The sequence below is a fragment of the Narcine bancroftii genome, chromosome 3 (assembly GCF_036971445.1).
Source record: "Narcine bancroftii isolate sNarBan1 chromosome 3, sNarBan1.hap1, whole genome shotgun sequence".
Lineage (NCBI taxonomy): Eukaryota > Metazoa > Chordata > Chondrichthyes > Torpediniformes > Narcinidae > Narcine > Narcine bancroftii.
In genome coordinates this window covers 153,515,095-153,537,560 of record NC_091471.1, presented here as the reverse complement: position 1 = coordinate 153,537,560, position 22,466 = coordinate 153,515,095, and the positions used below count along the sequence as shown (strand labels likewise).

The 22,466-nt window shown below is 40.9% G+C and overlaps 1 protein-coding gene across 7 annotated transcripts in view; it reads right to left on the bottom strand.

Moving 5' to 3' along the window:
• Positions 1-22,466, bottom strand: part of LOC138757692 (collagen alpha-1(XXV) chain) — a 173,623-nt gene that overhangs the window by 139,875 nt on the left and 11,282 nt on the right. For 5 of the 7 annotated variants that reach the window (XM_069925401.1, XM_069925399.1, XM_069925400.1 and 2 more), the window contains exons 3-5: positions 9,226-9,303; positions 8,847-8,963; positions 7,896-7,931 (exon numbers count right to left, since the gene is read on the bottom strand). In XM_069925401.1, the coding sequence (XP_069781502.1) occupies positions 7,896-7,931; positions 8,847-8,963; positions 9,226-9,303 (231 nt within the window). Of the gene's footprint in view, positions 1-7,895; positions 7,932-8,846; positions 8,964-9,225; positions 9,304-11,691; positions 11,752-22,466 lie in introns of all 7 variants that reach the window. The other 2 variants (XM_069925405.1, XM_069925404.1) reach the window with 2 other exon arrangements.

Below are 22,466 nucleotides of genomic sequence, written 5' to 3'. Positions count from 1 at the left end.
TTTGAAAAAAAATCCTGGTTTTTTTTTGATATGGCACTAAACAATTCGCAAATGTCTGTAAACTTACTTTTAAATTCCAGGCTTCATGGAACTAACCTTTTTCCCAGATCGTAAATTAACTTTCATTAACTTTGCTACTTCTGGCAGAAAGAATCCAAAAGCCTAATGAAAACCTCTCCCTGTGGTCCAATGATCACTATCCACCTGTAGCACAATTTAACTTTGACTCCCCAGAATGACAAATGTTATCCAGAGTTTGGAAATTCAATTGTGCTGCTCCAAAACTACATGGACAATCTCGAGTGTGAAAACAATCCTACTTTAACCCCCAAAAGAAAATACTCTGAGCATTTAATTGTTCTTCTTTATCCAGTTTGACAGGTGTAGCTAAAAAAAACAGCAAAGAAAATGATCTGAACTCACTGGAATTCCTTTAAAAAGCATTATCTGATGAGCAGGCATCTGTTTTTGGCTAAAGTAAGAGAGTTAAATGGCTACACCAATATTACAGAAATAAACAGAAGCTTGATACATTTGGCAACTTTTCTTTCAAACCACTTCCTTCATCTTCTGTCAACTAAGGGGCAATTTTTAATGTGCAATGAGGTCATTTTGTGAAATGCTTGATTCAGAAAGCAAAAGGAGTATTGATCAGCTGCAGCTGTGTAACGCCTGGAACCAGGTGTTTGTTCAATTGATCACTGGCACAACATTATTACCTTGAAGGAAGTCTCTCACAATTTGGGTTCCACTGGATTGACCCTGACGTTGATACCCAGAAAAAAATAATAGCTTGGATCATTCTACGGACAAGATGGCTAGTGTTCTTAAATTAGATGCAACTCACGGATTTCCTTGCATGTGTTGTTAAATTTGAAAATCCTGAATCATCTGACAAATTTGAAATGCTGAATGGAGACCAATATGAGAAAGTTAACTTTGATAAGATTCTCCAGTATTTATGCTGGGAGTTGTCTCGGAAAATGTATCAGATTAGACTATGTGCACAGCCCAAGAATCGTAAGGCTGCAGGTAAAGAGGAAAGGAAGTTCTTTTTTAAAATAAAATGTTTCAATTTAACTGAGAACCAACAACTAAATAGAATGATGGGTCAGATCTTGAGTTATTTTTCAATTGCTTTTAAATATTTCTGAATATCAGAGACATTTAAAGTCAGAGAGGTTTGACAGCTGACATTACTGACAGGGGTAGGGCTGACTGCCAAAGCTTTCAGTTTGTATCAGGGAGAGGACATCCTTGAAGGCTCTACTGCTCTAATGGCTGTGGCTCTGGAGTCTAGGAAGGAAGCAGGATGCACAGAATTAGGATCTTGTACAGACGTGGGGAGACAGAAGATTTGGTCAGTAAGACTCTACTCGGCAAGGCAAGAATAAAATACTTTAAAATTTTCAAAGATACGATAATAGTATTAAACCTAGATGCTGGAGGTTGTTATTCTGACATAGTAATGTTTAATAATGATAATAATAAAATATATTTGTAGCTTGTGATTTGATATGGTTTTGGAATATAGAATTCCAGAACCAACTTTACTTCTCAGATGGAGCCTGAAAACAGAGATTCCTCCTGAAACATGAGAAGCAGATGCCAGGAGACACATAGGAATTTGCAGAAGCTGGAACCTGAAGCTAAACAAACTGATGGAGGAATTTGATGGGTCAAGCAGTATCAGTGGGGGAAAAAGAACCATTGAAATTTTTCGAACTATAGAACATTACAGCACAGAAACAGGCCTCTTTGGCCCTTCTAGTCTGTGCCGAAGCAATTTTATTTTGTTTAGTCCCACTGACCTGCACCCAGCCCATAGCCCTCCATACCTTTCCCATCCATGTATCTGTCCAAATTTCTCGACTGTTAAAATTGAGCCCGCATTCACCACTTCACCTGAAAGCTTGTTCCATACCCCCACCACTCTCTGTGTGAAGAAGTTCCCCCTAAACTTTCCCCTTTCACTCTTAACCCATGTCCTCTGGTTTGTAGCCCACCTATCCTCAGTGGAAAAACCTATCTACATTTACTCTGTCTATCCCCCTCATAATTTTAAATACCTCAATCAAATCTCCCCTCATTCTTCCCTCTAGGGAACAAAGTCCTAACCTGTTTAACCTTTTCCTGCAACTCAGGTCCTGGAGTCCAGGCAAAATCCTATTAAATCTTTTCTGCACTCTTTCTATTTTATTGACATCTTTCCTGTGGTTAGGTGACTAAAATTGCACACAATACTTCAAATTTAGCCTCACCAATGTCTTATACAACTTTAACATAACATCCCAACTCCTGTACTCAATACTTTGATTTATGAAGGTCAATACGTCAAAAGCTCTCTATACAATCCTATCCACCTATGAAGCTAATTTCATGGAATTATGTAACTGGATTACTATATCCCTCTGTTCCATCGCTCTCCTCAGTGCCCTACCATTTACTGTTTATGTCCTTTCTTGATTTGTCCTTCGAAAAAGCAACACCTCACACGTCTGCATTAAATTCCATTTGCCATTTTTCAGCCAATTTTTCCAGCTGATCCAGATCCCTCTGCAAGCTTTGAAAATCTTCTTTGCTGTCCACAACACCTTCAATCTTAGAGTTATTTGCAAACTTGCTGATCCAATTTACCACATTATCAACCAGATCATTGATATAGATGACAAACAACAATGGTCCCAGCACAAATCCCTGAGGCACACCACTAGTCACAGGCTTCCAGTGTGAGAAGCAATCATCCACCACTACTCTCTGGCTTCTCCTGTCCAGCCATTGTTGAATACATTTCTCTACTTCACCATGAATACCTAATGTCTGAACCTTTCTGACTAACCTCCCATGCCAGACATTGCCAAGGGCCTTACTAAAGTCCATGTAGACAACATCCACAGCTTTTTCTTCATCAACTTTCCTGGTAACCTCCTTGAAAAACTCTATCAGATTGGTTAAATATGACCTACCACACACAAAGCCATGTTGACTATCCCTAATCAGTCCATGGCTATCCAAATAATTGTATATTCAATCTGTTAGAATACCTTCTAATAATTTACCTACTAATGATACTAAGCTCACCGACCTATAATTTCCAAGGTTACCTTTGGAGATTTTTTTAAACAATGGAATCACTCCTGTGGCTAAGGACATTTTCACCATTTCTGCTCGAGCTCCTGCAATTTCTTCAGTAGCCTCCCTCAAGGACCAAGGGAATATCTTGTTTAGCCCTGGGGATTTATCCACCCTTATTTGCTTTAAGACAGCAAGCACTTCTTCCTCTTTAGTTTGTATAGGTTCCATGACCTCACTGCTTGTTTTCCTTACTTCCCATGACTCTGTGCCCTTTTCCTGAGTGAATACTAATGAAAAAAAAATAAGACCTCTCCCATCTCTTTTGGCTCCATACAAAGCTGAACACTCTGATCTTCATAGGGGACCAATTTTTGTCCCTTACTTTCCTTTTGCTCTTAATATACCTATAGAAACCATTAGGATTTTCCTTCACATTGTCTTCCAAAGCAACCTCATGTCTTCTTTTAGCCTCCTGATTTCTTTCTTGAGGTTTTTCATGCTTTTTTAAATGTTCCTCAAGCACCTCATTTGCTGCATGTTGCCTATACATCTCTCTCTTCTTCCGAACTAAATCCCCAATATCCCTCAAAAACCAAGGTCCCCTATGCCTTCTAACCTTGCCTTTAATCCTGATAGGAACATACAAGCACTGTATTCTCAAAATGTCACTTTTGAGCATCCTCCACTTACCTTGCACATCCTTGCCCAAAGACAATTTATGCCCATCCATGCATTCTAGATCCTTTCTCATTTCCTCAAAATTGGCTTTCTTCAATTTACAATCACAACCCGAGGCCCAGACCTATCCTTCTCCATAATTAACTTGAATCTAATGGCATAATGATTACTGGCCCGAAAATGTTCCTCTATATATACTTCTGCCATCTCTCCTGTCTTGTTCCCTAATAGAGATCCAATATTGCACTCTCTCTCTCATTGGTACCTCTGTAAATTGATTTAGAAAACTTTCCTGCACACATATGACAAACTCCAAGGCATCCAGCCCTTTTACAGTATGGGAGTCCCAGTCAATATGTGGAAAATTAAAATCTCCTACCATCATATCCTGATGTTTCCTGCAGCTGTCTGTTATTACTCTACTGATTTGCCCCTCTAATTCTTGCTGACTACAATACAACCCCATGCAAGTGGTCATACCTTTTCCGTTTCTCAGGTCCATTCATGTAGCCCTAGTAGATGAGCCCTCTGGTCTGTGCTGCCTGAGCACAGCTGTAATAATTTCCCTGACAAGCAATGCCACTCCACCCCCTTTCATACCAGCTGTTCTATCAGATCTAAAGAAATGGAAGCCCGGAACATTGAGCTGCTAGTCCTGCCCCTCCTCTAGCCAAGTTTCACTAATGACCATAATGTCATAATTGCAGGTACAAATCCATGCTCTTAGCTCATCTGCCTTTCCTACAATACTCTTTGCATTGAAATAGATGCACCTGAGAACATTTCCTCCACATTCAACCCATTGACTTCTAACTGTGCATGCAATTTCCTCATAATTTTTTCCCTCCTCCTCTCCTCTATCTGCCCTGGCACTTTGATTCCCCTCCCCCTGAAAATATAGTTTAAACCAACTGGAGAAGCATTAGCAATCCTTTCTGTAAGGACATTAGTCTCTTTCCAGTTAAGATGCAAACCATCCTGTTGAAACAGGTCCCACCTATCCTGGAAGAGAGTTCAACGATCCAGAAACCTGAAGCCCTTCTTTCTGGCCCAATGTTTTAACCACGTGTTAATCTGCATTATCCTCCTATTTCTATCCTCACTAGCATGTGGCACAGGCAGAAATCCTGAGATCACTACTCTGGAGGTCCTGTCCTTCAACCTAGAGCCTAACTCTGTTAACTCTCCTCACCTTTCCTCCCCATGTCATTGATCCCTATATGGACCATGGCATTTGGTTCCTCACCCTCCCTCTTGAGAATGGCATGAACTCGATCTGAGATATCTCGGACCGTGGCACCTGGGAGGCACCGTGCCATCCGGGATACTCGATCTCATCCACAGAACCTCTTAGCTGTCCCGCTAACTACGGAATCCCTTATCACTACAACTGGCCCTTCTCCTCCCTTCCCTTCTTAGCCACAGGACCAGTCTCCATGTCAGAGACCTGATTGTTGTGGCGTGTCCCAGGTGGGTCATCCCCGCAACAGTATTCAAAATGATATTGAAGGGAACTTTTGCTGGAACTCTATCACAATGAACTCAGTTATAATTTGCAGCTGTTTGTGTCTGTAAAAACATGTCAACATAATCATAATCGTGATATGCCAACAAGTCAAGAAAATAAGCTATTCGTCTCTGGTTAACTTGATCGTAATCACTTTATTTCTTGACACTTCTGATTTCAGCAAATATGTGAAAAGCATAATTAAGTGTCACTGCCATGACCTTAAGATAGGCATTTCCAATTAAGAAGGATAACACTGAACAAATGGGCTATTTTGCAACACTACATTAAACAGAGAACAGGCCCTTGATGTTGTGCCGACCTATATATTCCTACCACAAAAAAAGTACTAAACACTTTCTATCTCATAACCCTCTATTTTTTTTCATCCATGTACCTATCTCTCTTAAATACCTCTTATGTTTCAGCCTCCACCACCATCCCTGGCAAGGCATTCCAGGTACCCACAAATCTTTGTATATAAAAAAAAAACTTACGCTGATATCTGCCCTAAATTTTCCTGCCTTCACTTTTTTTTTAAAAAAAGGATGTCCCCTAGTGTTTGGAATTCCTGCCCGAGGTTAAAAAAAGGCACTGGCTGTCCACATTATCAATGCATCTCAGAATCTTGTAGACCTCTGTTAAGTCACCTCTCATCGTTCTATGCTCCAAAGAGAAAAATTGCAGCTCTGCTAACCTCGCCTCATAAGACTTGTTTCTCAATCTAGGCAACATCCTGGTAAATGTCCTCTGCACCCTCTCCATAGCTTCCACATCCTTCCTGTAATGAAGTGACCAGAACTCCAAGTGTGGTCTCATCAGAGATTTGTAGAGTTGCAACATGACCTCTTAATTCTTGAACTTAATGCCCCAATTAATGAAGCCCAACAATCCATAGGCCTTCGGAACTATCCTATCAACCTGAGCGGCAACCTGGAGTGATGCATGAATTTGGACCCCAAGGTCCCCCTGTTCCCCCACACTATTAAGTATCCAACCATTAATCCTGTTTTCAGCATCTGGTTTGACCTTTCAAAATGCATCACCTCATACTTATCCGGGTTGAACTCTATCTGCCACTTTTCTGCCTAACTCTGTATCTGGCCTATACCCTTTTGTAGCCTACAACAACAACCTTTAGCACTATCCACAACTCCTCCAACCTTCATGTCAACCACAAACTTACCGACTCGCCCTTCTGCTTCTTCATCTAGGTCATTTATAAAAATCACGAAGAGCAGGGGTCCCAGATCAGATCCCTGCAGAACTCCACTAGTCACTTACCTCCAAGCAGAATGCTTTCTATCTACTACTACTCTCTTCTTTCTACCTGCAAGGCAATTTTTAATCCATATAGCCAAGGCTCTATGGATCCCTTGCCTCATGACTTTCTGTACGAGTACCTTGTCAAATGCCTTACAAAAATCCATACACACTACATCTGCTGCTTTACCTTCATCCATTTCTTTTGTTCTCATGCCCCCTTTGAGCTCTCCTAAGTTCTTTCATGGCTAACATATACTTCTCATGAGCCCTTACTGTTTCCTGCTTTCTAAATCTAACATTCTTCCTTCTTTTTCTTAACAAGTTGCTTCACCTGTTTTGTCAATCACAGTTCTCTTTTCTCTGTCCCAGTGGGTTAAACCTATCCTGAACCCAGCACAGGTGGTCCCCAAACATCCTCCACATTCATTTTGGGCTTTCTCCCTTGAACATCTGTTTCCAATTTACTCTCGCTACTTCCTGCCTCCTCCCATCGTAATTAGCCCTTCGCCAATTAAACACTTTCTCATTTTGTCTGCTTTTATCCTTGTCCATAGCAATTAATAAAAAAAAGGGAAGAAATGTAATCAATAAAAAAAAAACAATGCTCCTGTGAATGATTTCCAATCAGCCTATAAAAACTGGGGAATATTCCTCTGAAGAATTTAACAAACTAATAAAATAAAAAGGCTTAAACTTTGATTAAATTGGCATCTAATGACATCTAACTACCATATAAATTTCTCGCCATTTTTTGTAATAAGTTAAAGCAGCCTACTATTTCAATTTGTTTGTGTAAATTGGCTACATTTTCCACTGTGGCACAATCAAATGAGGTCATTGGGAAATTTGTACTGCATGTGGTTACTGCAAAGTAAGCTGATTCTCAATTTGTGCCCTTTGGATCAATTGACACCAATTGTTCTCAAGGGAGACATGGAAGGATATTAGTCTTGAAAGAAAAATGAGGAAAACTTACATTATTTACAAATGTATAAATATAAAAGACAAAGTGCTTGCATCTCAAAAAATATGACATTTTCAAAAGGAATATGTGTTATCAATGATGCTAAAATGTAATTACAGAGTCAGGTGGCTTTATTAAATCTACCAGACATTGAAGATGAAGCAGAGCCAACTGGGTAGCTGAGACTTCAAAATCATCAAAAAACATTTGCAACTCATCCAAACAGAAATGTAGCTCATGCACCACTAATGTGTCGGCTCATGGAATCCACTCCAAGTATTTAATCTCCAGTTAGGAAGACTGGGAGTGGTTGGCTGGGAGGATGTGAGGGGAAAACCTCAGTTCCCAACCAGAATCAAGCAGAAAGATCTGAAACATCTTCCAATAAATTCATGTTTTACTCACCACCAATCCAGTTTCGCCTCTTGATCCTGTTTCTCCCTAAAACCAAAGAACATTTGTTCAGCAAACCTAATAAATATTTATATTTGATAAACCATTATCTTTAAAATTTAACAGCCATCTGTAAAAAGTAGTAGCTTGTTTATACGATGTATCTCAGGATCCACTGCCTCTAATTCATTGAAACTCGGTAAAGAAAGTGTTACCATAATTTAAAGAATCAGGGGGCTTGTACACTCCTGAGTGCCACTGACTGGTTTCCGAATGTCGTCCTTTGTTTCCTATATATTAGATTTACAAGTTTACCTTGTTTAGAGGGAGGGGTTTGATTAACGGGGGAGGGGCTTTTTCTTTTTCCTTTTTTTGTTTTTTTTCTTTTTCAATATTTTTATATAATTGGTTTGAGTGGGAAAGATTCTCATAAATTGTAATATGTATAATCGAGGTTTTATTTGAAATGAACAAATTATCTGTCATACGGTGCGGATTCGAAAGGCCAACATGGCCTGTTTCCACTCCGTAAATGGTTATATGGTTATGGTTATATTCTAGCTTATGTATTGGATCTATATGTGTATCTTTTTTTATTAAACTCAATAAAGATATTTGAAAAAGAAAGCAAGTGAAGGGCGTTAGAGTTTCAATTGTTTTAGAGGCAGTGGATCCAGAGTTTCTGAGTTTTGCACAATGCTGTTCTGAATCCATTTGCTAAGGTTTACAGAAGAAGGACTCAGGCAATCCTCCATCATATTCCCTTTCTACAACTTTGGAAATATCTGAACATTATATGGTTCCTCCATGTCTCTATGTACCAAAGTTAACTCAATGTGTTGAGAGCATACAAGACTTAAACAGAGGCACTGTTGTTCCATGGTACAGTACCTATAATTTGTGGCCATGCTTTGAAAAGAAACTAGAATACAATGCCCCAAAATAAAGTGGATGAATTCTTACAGGTGCTCCTGGCATTCCTCGAGGACCATCCTTTCCTGTGTCACCTGGAGGACCACGTGGCCCTGGAGGACCAGGAGGCCCTGGAGGACCAGGCGGGCCAGTTTGGCCTTGATCACCCTATAGAGCAGTCAGAAAGGGTGTGAATAAAAAAAGCACTGTAAATATTGTGATGTACAATGGCAATGTCACATTGCAAGGCATTTTTATTTGTTACAACCAACTACAAATAAATACAATTAGTCAAAATTTCAATCGAGTGACAATGTGGAGATAATTGAAGTCAGCACAAATTGTTTTCTAATTTTAACGCAGGCAAAGAAAATAAAGAAAAAGTGAGAATAATATTTACAGCAAAGAATTCTACAAGCGCAAGCACTACCTTCATGAGACGCCGCTTAATAAACTGCTGATCAGCCGAGAGGAACCCATGATTGACTCTTGGGTATGGAAACGCCATCTGATCAGGCAGGGAAAGTCAAAGTTTGGAGGTCAGAGGTCAGAAAGGTGAAGGAGTGGCAAGGGAAGGTTTCAAAAGAAGGAGGAGAAATAGTTAAGAACAGCAAGTTAACATATCTACCAGCTACATACAGATCTGGATTATGGCTATGGAATATATGCCATGTTATATATCAGCACAATATTTTGCAAAGGAAGCAAAACTTAGTTTGATTGGTAACCTTAATTTTGATCTGTCATCAAATTTATTGAAGGTTTGGCTGTATGTTATCAATGCATTCATTTGTCTGCCTATTTACCTGTGTTATTGAACTCATTTACCATCAAGCCTGAACCCTCCGAGATTTAAAATGGATTCCAAAATGAAGCTAATCATTCCACATATATGGCATCTATATTAAATAGATTGAAATAATGCCAATCAGAAAATCTAAGTTTGATGTATCCTAACTATAATCTCTGTAAATAAAATATATTCAAAACTGGAGCATTCAATCAAAATATTGATCATCAAAAAAAGTTTCTGCTTATAATTTGTTAAATGGTTATTGTTCACTTCCAGTTCTTTCTTATCTCATATCTCATTCTTATTTCTTACAGAGTAAAATGAATCTATTATTTTCAAGTATAATAATGTTATTTTATTGGTCTATTACTATGTGAGATCCCACTGTGAAATTGCACTGTGCCAATTAACTGGCAGATTGGCATGAATTCCATAGACCAAACCATGAGGATTTACAGAGATGCATTCAGTCAGACATTGGTCCAGCATACTAATTCTGTGTTTAATTAAACAAAATGATGAACATGTTTCTAAATTATATCTAACTCTTAAACATATATCAGCTACTCAGTTGAACATTTTGTGCTGTTTGTTAAGTTCAACATTTTAAGAGAAAACTTTGTTTTTAAAAGTCCAAGAATACTTTAAAAATTAGGCACTAAATTGTAAGATTTCTTCTTTCTCCCACATGAATTTAAACATTTTGAATTAATAGTTCTTCGTTATTTGCTTGATTTGAAATCAAATGCATTCGAGATCCATTAACTACATTCAAATTAACTTAGCAAACAGAACCTTTTAGGAAGATCACTGTTTATGAAAAAAATCCCATTTTTGTTGAGACAGATAAATTTCAGTTTATCTCAAATTAAATTGCTTTGAAAGTGGACCCACAGTGCCCATTTTCTCATGTATAAAATCTATATAAGAACTATTTTGTGCCTGGTTTAATGTTATTGGATCTATTTCCACTGGAAGCCTTGCCAATCAGTATCCTAGTGCAGGTGTCATTTTAAAACATCATTGGAGTGCACAATACTAATTTCAGCCCTACTCGCCGAAATTGGGCCAAAACTCACCAATCCACAAATGACATTTCTTACTCAAAATAAAACATGGAAAAACCCATCTGTTCACTGCACTACTTGTGCTGGAGATCATTCCGGCATATCACAGCACTTACTGCAGAGACCACTGCTGTTGATTACTAACTGAATTATGAGTTTGTGGATTGCAGTAACCTGAGGCCATTCATGACACAAGAATCAACCTGTGGGGGCTATTATTGACTGGGCAGGTTGTTGGCAGTAGCCATCAACATTAAAGATTTGAGTCTCCCAAACTAATAACTGCATCGTGCACCTCCGTGCCAAGGCTCTCTTGCAGTATATTGTGGTTGCCCTGGTAAAACACTTATGGTCACTCTCTTGCTTCCCAGCAGGCAATGCTGCTGCGGTTGGGGGGGGTGGGGGGTGAGGGGAAAACATGCTGCATTTTAACAAAGGAAATTACACACAAACTACCTGACTGAGTTTAAAAGTGAATTTCATAAATTTAGCAGCCTTAGGATATTGTGGGTAAATGTAGCTGCCATTTATTGCAACAAGAATGGGTGATATCCAATTATTAATTTAAATACTGTGATATCTTTTGACCTCCTCTCATCTGGCCAAATCCTAACTATACACTTTCTCATCCCAATATAATTCCCTCCAAGTTAAACCACCCTGTTCTTGGTTTGTATGGAGACATCCAATTATATTTGTAAAATCACCTATCAGTTAAAAAATTGGGCAGTCACAGAGAAGAGTCTTTGTTGGCCACATTTCCTTTCTTTCAGAAGAGGTGAACAGAAAGTCATAGTAGAGGTGAGGAAGCAACTGTGCTTTACATTTCCCGATTTAGCTCAATTAAACAACGCATCTGTTGTTAGACATAAGCCAACAATAACAGATAGTTTATCTCTTATGTTGAAGCTGAAATGTCCCCTCATTTTTAATAGCAACTACAATTTGTTTCAAAACATTTAGATTCGCCAAATCAAACAGTAACAATAGTATGCTGGTTGAGGTCTGACTGAGCACGCATACATTATCCACAAACCTTGACAGTGAGGATTTGATTACTGTGCAGAGCCGCCACTGTGGGGGACCCCGGCAAACCCTAGGAACACAACACAACAAAGGAACAAACAAAAAAAAAACACAACAAAACAGCACAAGATTTTCACTTTGCCACGTGAAACAGGGCTTGCCACCTTATTATTATTTCTCTCTTTACGAATGGATATGTCACACTCACTTACATTAAATTTGTAGATGTACCAATATTCTGCAATAATTTGCCATAAAACAGTAAAGAAAATTTTCAGTTCAATGCAAAATGTTGGTGAGTATTTTGGTGAAGCTTTCTAGCATATTTTGGTTCAATTCTGTGCCATTTTATTATATTGAGTTCAAATAGTGTTTGGGCATACAGAAACATGATTGCAACACAGTCAGCTAATCTAATTTTTGTCAGTTTCCTGCTAGGTAAGATTGTTTTAAATAAGTCTAACGTCTTGGGTCACACATGAAAAATAACCACAAGGCACAGGGAGCTGGAACATACAGGCAGGAAATGAGTTGGATCTAAGTAATTCAGTGAGTACAAGGCGGCAGCGGTCAAATAAGTCTGTGGGAAAAGAAGGTGCAGGCAAATAAATCTGTTTGATTGGTAGCTTATATTTGCTGAAAAGTAAAAAATGCTAAATAAAAACAATACATAAGAAAATATATTGTTTAACATCTCTCTTGTACAAACAAATGACATGATGGCAGAGATTCCAGGGTTTTATTCTCGTGAAATGCAAGAGCTGCAGATGCTGGAACCTTGAACAAATGATGAGAAGCTGGAGGGACTCAGCGACTCAGGCAGCATCCAGGAAGAAAAATGATCGGCCAATATTTTGTTTGTGAGCCTTTATCGAGTAAGAAGGGGTGCTATTAAGTATAGCAAAGGGGAAAAAGAGGGAGTAAGGAAGCTGCAGCGGGGCTCAGATGTGAAAGGGTATTGGACAGAAGGTCGGACAGGTGGTGAAACAGGTACATGGAGAGACCACCGGAAGGTGGGGGGGGGGGAATCCTTTCCTACCTTCTGTCCAAAACCCAATGACCTCTTAGCCCCTCCACAGCTTCCTTCCCCTCCTCTCTTCACCCCACCCCCACCCACTTTGTTACATGCTATCACTCCATCTTATTTTAGGCTCAATAAAGAATCCTGTCTCGAAACATTGACTGACCATTTCTCTCCATGGATGCTGCCTGACCTCCTTGAGACCATCCAACCTCTCAGTTTCTAATGAACCTCAAGTTAATTAAATCAGTTTATAGAATTGTTTTCCAAATAAAATCAAAAGAAAGAAATCACCAAATTTTTTACATGATAGAGGAATTAGGGGATATGGGGAGAAGGCAGGTAGGTGGAGTTAGGCCATAAATTAGATCAGCCATGATCGTATTGAATGGTGGAGCAGGCTCGATGGCCCATTTTTGACCTACTCCTGTTCCTACTTCCTATATATTTGGAATTATGCTTATTTCAGAGTTTCAGTACAACCACCATGAAAGTTGTTCCTCCAAAAGCTTTAAAAAGATGCTATAGACATCATATCACAAAAAAATGTTGATCATGATCCACTGGTGTCAATCACACTTTGATTGGCATTTGTCCACTCATGTCAAGATTGTTTGCAGTCACTAACTTAGGAAATGCTTTCCAGAGATCCAGCAGTAAGTCAAAAGTCCAAAGTTAATTTGTATTTTATGAAAGTAGTTTTCTATTGAGACATTTGTTCATAATCTGCAAGTAATTATCTTTAGCATTGATCAGTTAGGTTGGCTTGTCATTACAAAATACTACAATATATGATGTTTTGCACAGGATTTAATTTAATGTTAATTATTTATAATTTCGCTACAAAATATTAACAAAGGCATTTTGACATATGGGCATTTTATCATTTTGGTTTCTTAAGCTTGTAAGGACCAACACTTGGCTGAAAGGATTTTGCCCCTAAAACCATAGAACATTACCACACAGAAACAGACCCCTTTGGCCCTTCTAGTCTCTATTGAACCATTTTTTTTTGCTTAGTCTCACTGACCTGCATCGTCCACAGCCCTCCATACCTCTCCCATCCATGCACCTGTCCAAATTTTTCTTATACATTAACATTGAGCCCACATTCACCACTTCAGCTTGCTGCTCATTCCACACACCCTCACTACTCTCTGTATGAAGAAGTTCCCCCCTCATGTTATCCCTAAACTTTTCCCCTTTCACCCTTAACCCATGTCCTCCGGTTTGTATCTCACCTACCCTTAGTGGAAAAAAACCTAACCACATTTAATCCATCTATGCCCCTAATTTTTAATACCTCTATCAAATATTCCCTCATTCTTCTACACTCCAGGGAATAAAGTTCTAACCTGTTTAACTTTTCCCTGTAACTCAGGTCCTGAAGACTGGCAACATCCTAGTAAATCTTCTCTGCACCCTTTCTATCTTATTGATATCTTTCCTGTAGTTAGGTGACCAAAATTGCATATCATCTTCCAAATGTAGCCTCACTAAGTTTACCATAACATCCCAACTCCTACACTCAATATTTTGATTTATGAAGGCCAATATGCCAGAAGCTTTCTTTACAACCATATTCACCTGTGACATTAATCACTTTCAGGAAATTGTGTATCTGCATTCCCATATCCCTCTGTTTTACCACACTCCTCAGTGCCCTACCATTCACTGTGTATGTCCTTTCTTGGTTTGTTCTTCCAAAATGCAACTCCTCACTCTTGTCTGCATTAAATTCCATCTGCCATATTTCACCCATTTTTCCAGCTGGTCCAGATCTCTCTGTAAGCTCTGTAAACCTTCTTCACTGTCCACAATGTCTCCAATCTTAGTGTCATCTGCAAACTTTTTGAACCAAACCACAACATTACCTTCCAGATAAATAATATAGATAACATACAACCATGGTCCCAGCTCCAATCCCTGAGGCACACCACTGGTCATAGGCCTCCAGTCTGAGAAGCAATCATCCACCACTACTCTCTGGCTTCTCCCGTCCAGCCATTGTCGAATTCAGTTCACTACTTCACCATGAATACCTAACGCTTGAACCTTCCTGACTAACCTCCTATGTGGAACCCTTGTCAAAGGTTTACTAAATTTCATGTAGAGAACATCCCCAACCTTTTCTTCATCAATATTCCTGGTAATCTCGTTGAAAAACTCTATAAGATTGGTTAAACATGACCTACGATGCATAAATACTTGTTGATTATCCCTAATCAGTTTCTGCCTATCCAAATAATTGTTTATCCAATCTCTTAGAACACCTTCAAATAATTTACCTACTGGCCTATAATTTGTAGGGTTACATTTGGAGCCTTCTTTAAACAACGTGAGCTACCCTCAAATCTTTTGGCACCACACCCATGGCTAAGGACGTTTTCAATATTTCTGCCAGAACCCCTGCAATTTCTACACTTGGTTCCCTCAAGGTCCAAGGGAATATCTTGTCAGGCCTTGGGAATTTATCCACCCTTATTTGCTTAAAGACAGCAAGCGCTTCCTCCTCTTTAATCTGTATAGGTTCCATGACTTCACTGCTTGCTCTCCTTACTTCCCACAACTGTGTGTCTGTTTCCTGAGTGAATATTGAAGAAAAAAAAATTAAGATCTCCCCTATCTCTTCTGGCTCCATACAAAGCCAAATATTCTGATCTTCAAGGGGACTAATTTTTGATCCTTACTATCCTTTTGCTTTTAATATACCTGTAGAAACCTTTAGGATATTTCTTCACAATTGCTGTCAAAGCAACCTCATGTCTTCTTTTAGCCTTTCTGAGTTCTTTCTTGTGATTTTTCTTGCAATTTTATACTCCTCAAGTACTTAATTTGCTCCATATTGCCTATACCTGCTGTACACATCTCTTCTTCCGAACCACCTCCCAAATATCCCTTGAAAACCAAGGTCCCATATGCTTTTTAACCTTGCCTTTAATCCCGAGAGGAACATACAAACTCTGCACTCTCAAAATTTCACCTTTGGAGGTCCTCCACTTACCTTACATATCTTTGACCCAAAATAATTTATCCAAATCTACGTATTCTAGATCCTTCCTCATTTCCTCCAAATTGGCCTTTCTCCAATTTAGAATCTCAACCCAAGGCCCAGATCTATCCTTATCCATAATAAACTTGAAACTATTGGTATTATGTTCACTGGACCAAAAATGTTCCCTTACACATACTTCTGACACCTGTTATGTCTCGTTTCACAATAGGAGATACAGAATTGCACTCTCTCTAGTTGGTACATATGAATTTAGAAAACTTTCCTGAACGCATTTGATGAATTTCAAGCCATCCAGCCCTTTTACAGTTTGTGAGTTCCAGTAAATATGTGGAAAATTAAGATCTCCTACTATCACAACCTTATGTTTCCTGCAGCTCCTCCAATTCTTGTTGACTATTGGATGGTCTATAATACAACCCCACGACTGTGGTCATACATTTCCATTTCCTCATCGCCACCCATATAGCATCAGTAAATGAGCTGGTCCATCCTGTCTGAGCACATTTTTAATATTTTCCCTGATGAGCAATGCCATTCCTCCCCCTTTCATCTCAGCTGTTCTATCGCTTCTAAGGCAATGGAAGCCCGGAACATTGAGCTGCCAGTCTTGCCCCTCCTGCAACCAAGTTTCACTAATGGACACAATGTCATAATTCTATGTGCCAATCCATGCTCTAAGCTTGTTATCTTTCGTACAATACACTTGCACCTGAGAATATTTCCATCACGTACAGCCTGTTGACTTCTAACGGTACATGCAATTTTCAAATCATTTTTATCCTCCTCCACTCTTTCTACTCTGGTTACCTTCCCTCTGCAGATCTAGATTAAACCCACTGGAACAGCACTAGCAAACCTTTGAGCAAGGATATTAATCCCCTTCCAGTTCAGATGCAAACTATCCTGTCAGAACTGGTCCCACTTTCCCAATGAAGCAGAAATCTGGAGTCCTCCCTCATGCACCATGTCTCTAGCCACATATTATGATGGATTATCCTTCTATTCATAACCTCACTAGCACGTGGCACAGGTAACAATCCTGAGATCACAATCCTGGAGGTCCTGTTCTTCAACCTAGCACCTAACTCCCTGAACTCACCTTGTAAAACCTCCTCATTCTTCCTTTACATGTCATTTAAATTGGTAACAGGCTGTTTTGGCCCGTAAGTCCGTGCCACCAATTTACACCCAATTAACCTATACCCCAGTATGTTTCAAACAATGGGAGAAAACTGGAGCCCCTGGGGAAAACCCATGCAGACATGGGGAGAATATACAAACTCCTTACGGACAGCATGGGATTTGAACCCTGGTCCCGATCGCTGGTGCTGTAGTCATTGCGCTAACTGCTATGACAACCATGCTGGCCTATATGGATTGCCACATCTGTCTGCTCTCCCTCCCTTCTGAGAATGCCGTGAACTTGATCTGAGATATCCTGGACTCTGGCACCAGGGAGGCAACATACCATCCGGGATACTTGAGCTCTACCACAGAACCTCTTATCTGACCAGCTAACTATAGAATTCCATATCACTACAGCTCACCCTTCCCTTCTTAGTCATAATGATCAAACTGTGAGCTTTCTGAGGAAAGGAAATGATCAAACACTGATCATTGTGGCTTGTCCTCCTCAACAGTATCCAAATGGTATGCTTGTTAGTGAGGGGAACAGCCTGCCTGTTCCCTTTCCCTCTCCTAACTACCCATCTACCCTCCTCCTGCCTCCTAATTGTGCTAGTACCCCTATATCTCGTGTCTATCACCACCTCTGCCTCCCAAATGATCCGGAGTTCATCCAACTCCAGTTCAAATTCCTTAACTTGGTTTGTCAGGAGCTGCAGCTGGATGCACTTCTTGCAGATGAAGTCATCTGGGAATCTGCTGGCTTCACTGATGACCCGCATTCTGCAAGTGGACCATTCCCCTGCCTTGGCTGCCATTCTCACTCTTTACAACTAGAGGGAAAAAATATAGCTAAAACCTGCCCTTACCTGTGCATACTTGCTGAATCCTTTTTGTTCCTTTAAAAGTATAGCCCTTTCTTACTTCAACTCCTGCACCACTACCTCAGAGTCCCTATTCACTAAATCCCTTTAAGCCAAAGCCTTTCCACTCTGACTCAGCCCACTCCGCTACACAGTTCCTCACTTTTATCGTGTTGTTTGGGCTTTCTGGACTCGATTGCCCTTCACCTGTTGAACTCGATTGCCCAAACAACTGCTCCTCTGTCTTCAACTGTTGAATTCAATATCTCAATCCTCTACAAGGATTCTTGCAAAAGGGAGGTTGCTGAAGACCAACTTGGTTGTAAAGCTGACCAGAAAAATGATAATTGTGATTGTTTTTACAAACTATTTCTAAATTTTAATCTGCTCTAAATATTTAAAACTTTTGAAGACATCACATAGGCCTAGATTTTAATTTTTTGACATGCTTGAGAGGATGGTCCAAAATTTTCTGTCATGCAATCTGACCATTGCATTAACTACTTAAGCTGAGCAAGCGTGAACAACTCAGTTCAACAGCCAGTGCTTAAGGGTGCACAGCATGCATGGTACTTGATGGCTTTGGCTCTCTGCCTCATGTCAGCAATCTGTAGCTAATTGAAGGTCTTGGGTAAGTCTCCAATCTACAGAGACAGACATTATGCTATTGTAAGATCATCAGTTCAGTGAAAGATGCTCTTTGTTCTGCCAGAAACTTGTTGGTCTCCAATTACAATGAGATGTCCAAAAGGGAATGCTGCTGATTGACAGATTACAAGCTGGAGGAGGACTTGCTGACAGGCACTCAGAAGCATGGTGTATCCAACACCAATGCTTTATAGGGAAGGTCTGCAGTCAAACATTGAGGAGCAAGTCTGGTGCGGCGGCTTCTTATACACGATCGTCCCAGGAGGTCACAAGAGTTAAAATGATGCCGTGCATAAAAAGTCTGTGAACAATGCCAATGCACAGGACCGATAAGACTTTGAATGAACAATGCTGTGAATGTAAAGAATCTAAGCACTGCGCTTTTTGTACTTGATAAGTATTTTTGAAATAAACTACATGTCTCCGATGTAGCCCCAGACACAGAGGAACTAAGAGACTGAGGGTGGTGGTCACCTCCCCTACCCACCACACTGACTGCCTAGTCAACAGCAGCTCTTCTTCAATTGGAACATTGAACTTTGTGAGGCACTGGTGTTCATACCAGCCTCTGCCTGTGGAAAATGCAATCAGAATATGGGGTCCTGTTAACTGTGCTTTCCTGTTGACCCCTCTTTCCCTCCGAAGCTTCTCTTCACCTCCATGAAGCTGCACCACAGAGAGAGGTGTGAGCAGGGACACCTTGTGTCCACAGATAATACATGCAGGCTGCTTGTAGGCTGGGTGCCCATGTCTGAGGCTCGTGCTGTCCCTCGGGTCCACCACTCATTCACTCATGATGGAGTGGTTGGGAAAATATGCAAAGTGCAGTGACCAAGTAGACAGAATAGCTCACTGAGCATGGAAATCCAGCAAAGAAAAAACTCAAATCTTCCCTAAACGAAGAATTAACGGAACTCCTGTGAGGAAAACATTTCAAAGATTCATTCAAAAAAGCAGCTAGGGCGATTTATTACCAGGTTTGTCTGTCAACTCTGCAGCCTCCGTGCTCTCATCCTCATTCAATGGTAAGGTCCAGGAAATGTGGGAACTCCGTGCATATCAAGTTGCATCCCAAAACTACTGTTCAATTTCACTCTCAATGAGGGATTAATGTGTTTAAATTGCCAAACCACTTCTCTCAGTGGGATTTCCTGAATGCAGCCCTAAATACACTCAGGTTAAAACAGGAAGCTGGCACATTGAAATCAGGTTTCTGACATGGCATCCCTTTTCGCAGGCTTCACTTTCTACCTCCTCCTGAATCCATCAGTTCACAGGGGCCACAATTCCTTCCACCGTTAGAACTGGAGCTTTGCAGGTCATGAGGCTCACCCATTGAAAATCTATTTTCTGACTTTATTGAACATTCAGGATTAGCTCAACACCATTGGGATTAGCATTTATCTATAATTTCCTTCAAGGCAGTTAAAGAAGCAACAAGCCTCTATTGAAGTGCTGAGCCTCTGGTGAGCTTTCAATGTGAGTCAGTACAAGAAAGGTTTGGTTATTTTTTTCTTTAAGGGACTGCTCATTTTACACAATTCTTCCTCCCTTTCCTGCATCCTCTTGATCAAGAGGAACCAACTCACTAGCTGCCAAACCTTTGGCATGCTCCCATCCCATTTAATAGGAACATGGGGGTTTTGATGGTTTATGATTTTCAGTATTTTCTTCCAAAATAACATTTTTTTTCTTGAAAGCCCATCTGGCACCATGGCCAGAAGCCTATGCCCCATGTGGTGATATATCTGCTGGTACGACAGGCCATGGGTGATATTGAATTTTAAAAAAATAAATGTAGTTAATTATCAATTACAAGATGCTATGAAAGGGAATGGTTCAAGGGCCAAACAATTTATCCTTCAAGCAGTTATTTATCAAGTGAACAGTTATTTTTCTTTGTGGAATCTCAAAAGTAAGTAATTTCCCCCCCCCCCCCCCACCCCACTGATGATAGAATTCATAGGATATAACCAATACTCAGCATAAAGTCTGGATTGAACTGACTTCACCTGGGAACGATTCATTAGAGACATTGAACTTCTTCTATTACAATGTTCATTTAAAAACTACACTGAGACCATAAGACCATAGACGTAGGCTATTCCGTCCATCAAGTCTGCCCCACTATTTAATCACGAGCTGATCCATTATCTCACTCTGCCCCACTGCCCGGCCATCTCCTCATAACCTTTGATTCCCTGGCTAATCAAAAACCTGGGTAATCAAGAGCTTAAAGAATTATTTGAAAAAAGTAATTATTGAGTTTATAAATGATTCTGTGCCTAATTTATTTTTCCAAGTTTGGCATTGTAGGGGTGTTCAGGGAACTGCTTGTCTTCTTTGGCTTGGCTTCGCGGACGAACATTTATGGAGGGGGTAAAAAGTCCACGTCAGCTGCAGGCTCGTTTGTGGCTGACCAGTCCGATGCGGGACAGGCAGACACGATTGCAGCGGTTGCAAGGGAAAATTGGTTGGTTGGGGTTGGGTGTTGGGTTTTTCCTCCTTTGCCTTTTGTCAGTGAGGTGGGCTCTGCGGTCTTCTTCAAAGGAGGCTGCTGCCCGCCAAACTGTGAGGCGCCAAGATGCACGGTTTGAGGCGTTATCAGCCCACTGGCGGTGGTCAATGTGGCAGGCACCAAGAGATTTCTTTAGGCAGTCCTTGTACCTTTTCTTTGGTGCACCTCTGTCACGGTGGCCAGTGGAGAGCTCGCCATATAATACGATCTTGGGAAGGCGATGGTCCTCCATTCTGGAGACGTGACCCATCCAGCGCAGCTGGATCTTCAACAGCGTGGACTCGATGCTGTCGACCTCTGCCATCTCGAGTACCTCGACGTTAGGGGTGTGAGCGCTCCAATGGATGTTGAGGATGGAGCGGAGACAACGCTGGTGGAAGCGTTCTAGGAGCCGTAGGTGGTGCCGGTAGAGGACCCATGATTCGGAGCCGAACAGGAGTGTGGGTATGACAACGGCTCTGTATACGCTTATCTTTGTGAGGTTTTTCAGTTGGTTGTTTTTCCAGACTCTTTTGTGTAGTCTTCCAAAGGCGCTATTTGCCTTGGCGAGTCTGTTGTCTATCTCATTGTCGATCCTTGCATCTGATGAAATGGTGCAGCCGAGATAGGTAAACTGGTTGACCGTTTTGAGTTTTGTGTGCCCGATGGAGATGTGGGGGGGCTGGTAGTCATGGTGGGGAGCTGGCTGATGGAGGACCTCAGTTTTCTTCAGGCTGACTTCCAGGCCAAACATTTTGGCAGTTTCCGCAAAGCAGGACGTCAAGCGCTGAAGAGCTGGCTCTGAATGGGCAACTAAAGCGGCATCATCTGCAAAGAGTAGTTCACGGACAAGTTTCTCTTGTGTCTTGGTGTGAGCTTGCAGGCGCCTCAGATTGAAGAGACTGCCATCCGTGCGGTACCGGATGTAAACAGCGTCTTCATTGTTGGGGTCTTTCATGGCTTGGTTCAGCATCATGCTGAAGAAGATTGAAAAGAGGGTTGGTGCGAGAACACAGCCTTGCTTCACGCCATTGTTAATGGAGAAGGGTTCAGAGAGCTCATTGCTGTATCTGACCCGACCTTGTTGGTTTTCGTGCAGTTGGATAATCATGTTGAGGAACTTTGGGGGACATCCGATGCGCTCTAGTATTTGCCAAAGCCCTTTCCTGCTCACGGTGTCGAAGGCTTTGGTGAGGTCAACAAAGGTGATGTAGAGTCCTTTGTTTTGTTCTCTGCACTTTTCTTGGAGCTGTCTGAGGGCAAAGACCATGTCAGTGGTTCCTCTGTTTGCGCGAAAGCCGCACTGTGATTCTGGGAGAATATTCTCAGCGACACTAGGTATTATTCTATTTAGTAGAATCCTAGCGAAGATTTTGCCTGCAATGGAGAGCAACGTGATTCCCCTGTAGTTTGAGCAGTCTGATTTCTCGCCTTTGTTTTTGTACAGGGTGATGATGGTGGCATCACGAAGATCCTGAGGCAGTTTACCTTGGTCCCAACAAAGCTTGAAAAACTCATGCAGTTTGGCATGCAGAGTTTTGCCGCCAGCCTTCCAGACTTCTGGGGGGATTCCATCCATACCTGCTGCTTTGCCACTTTTCAGTTGTTCGATTGC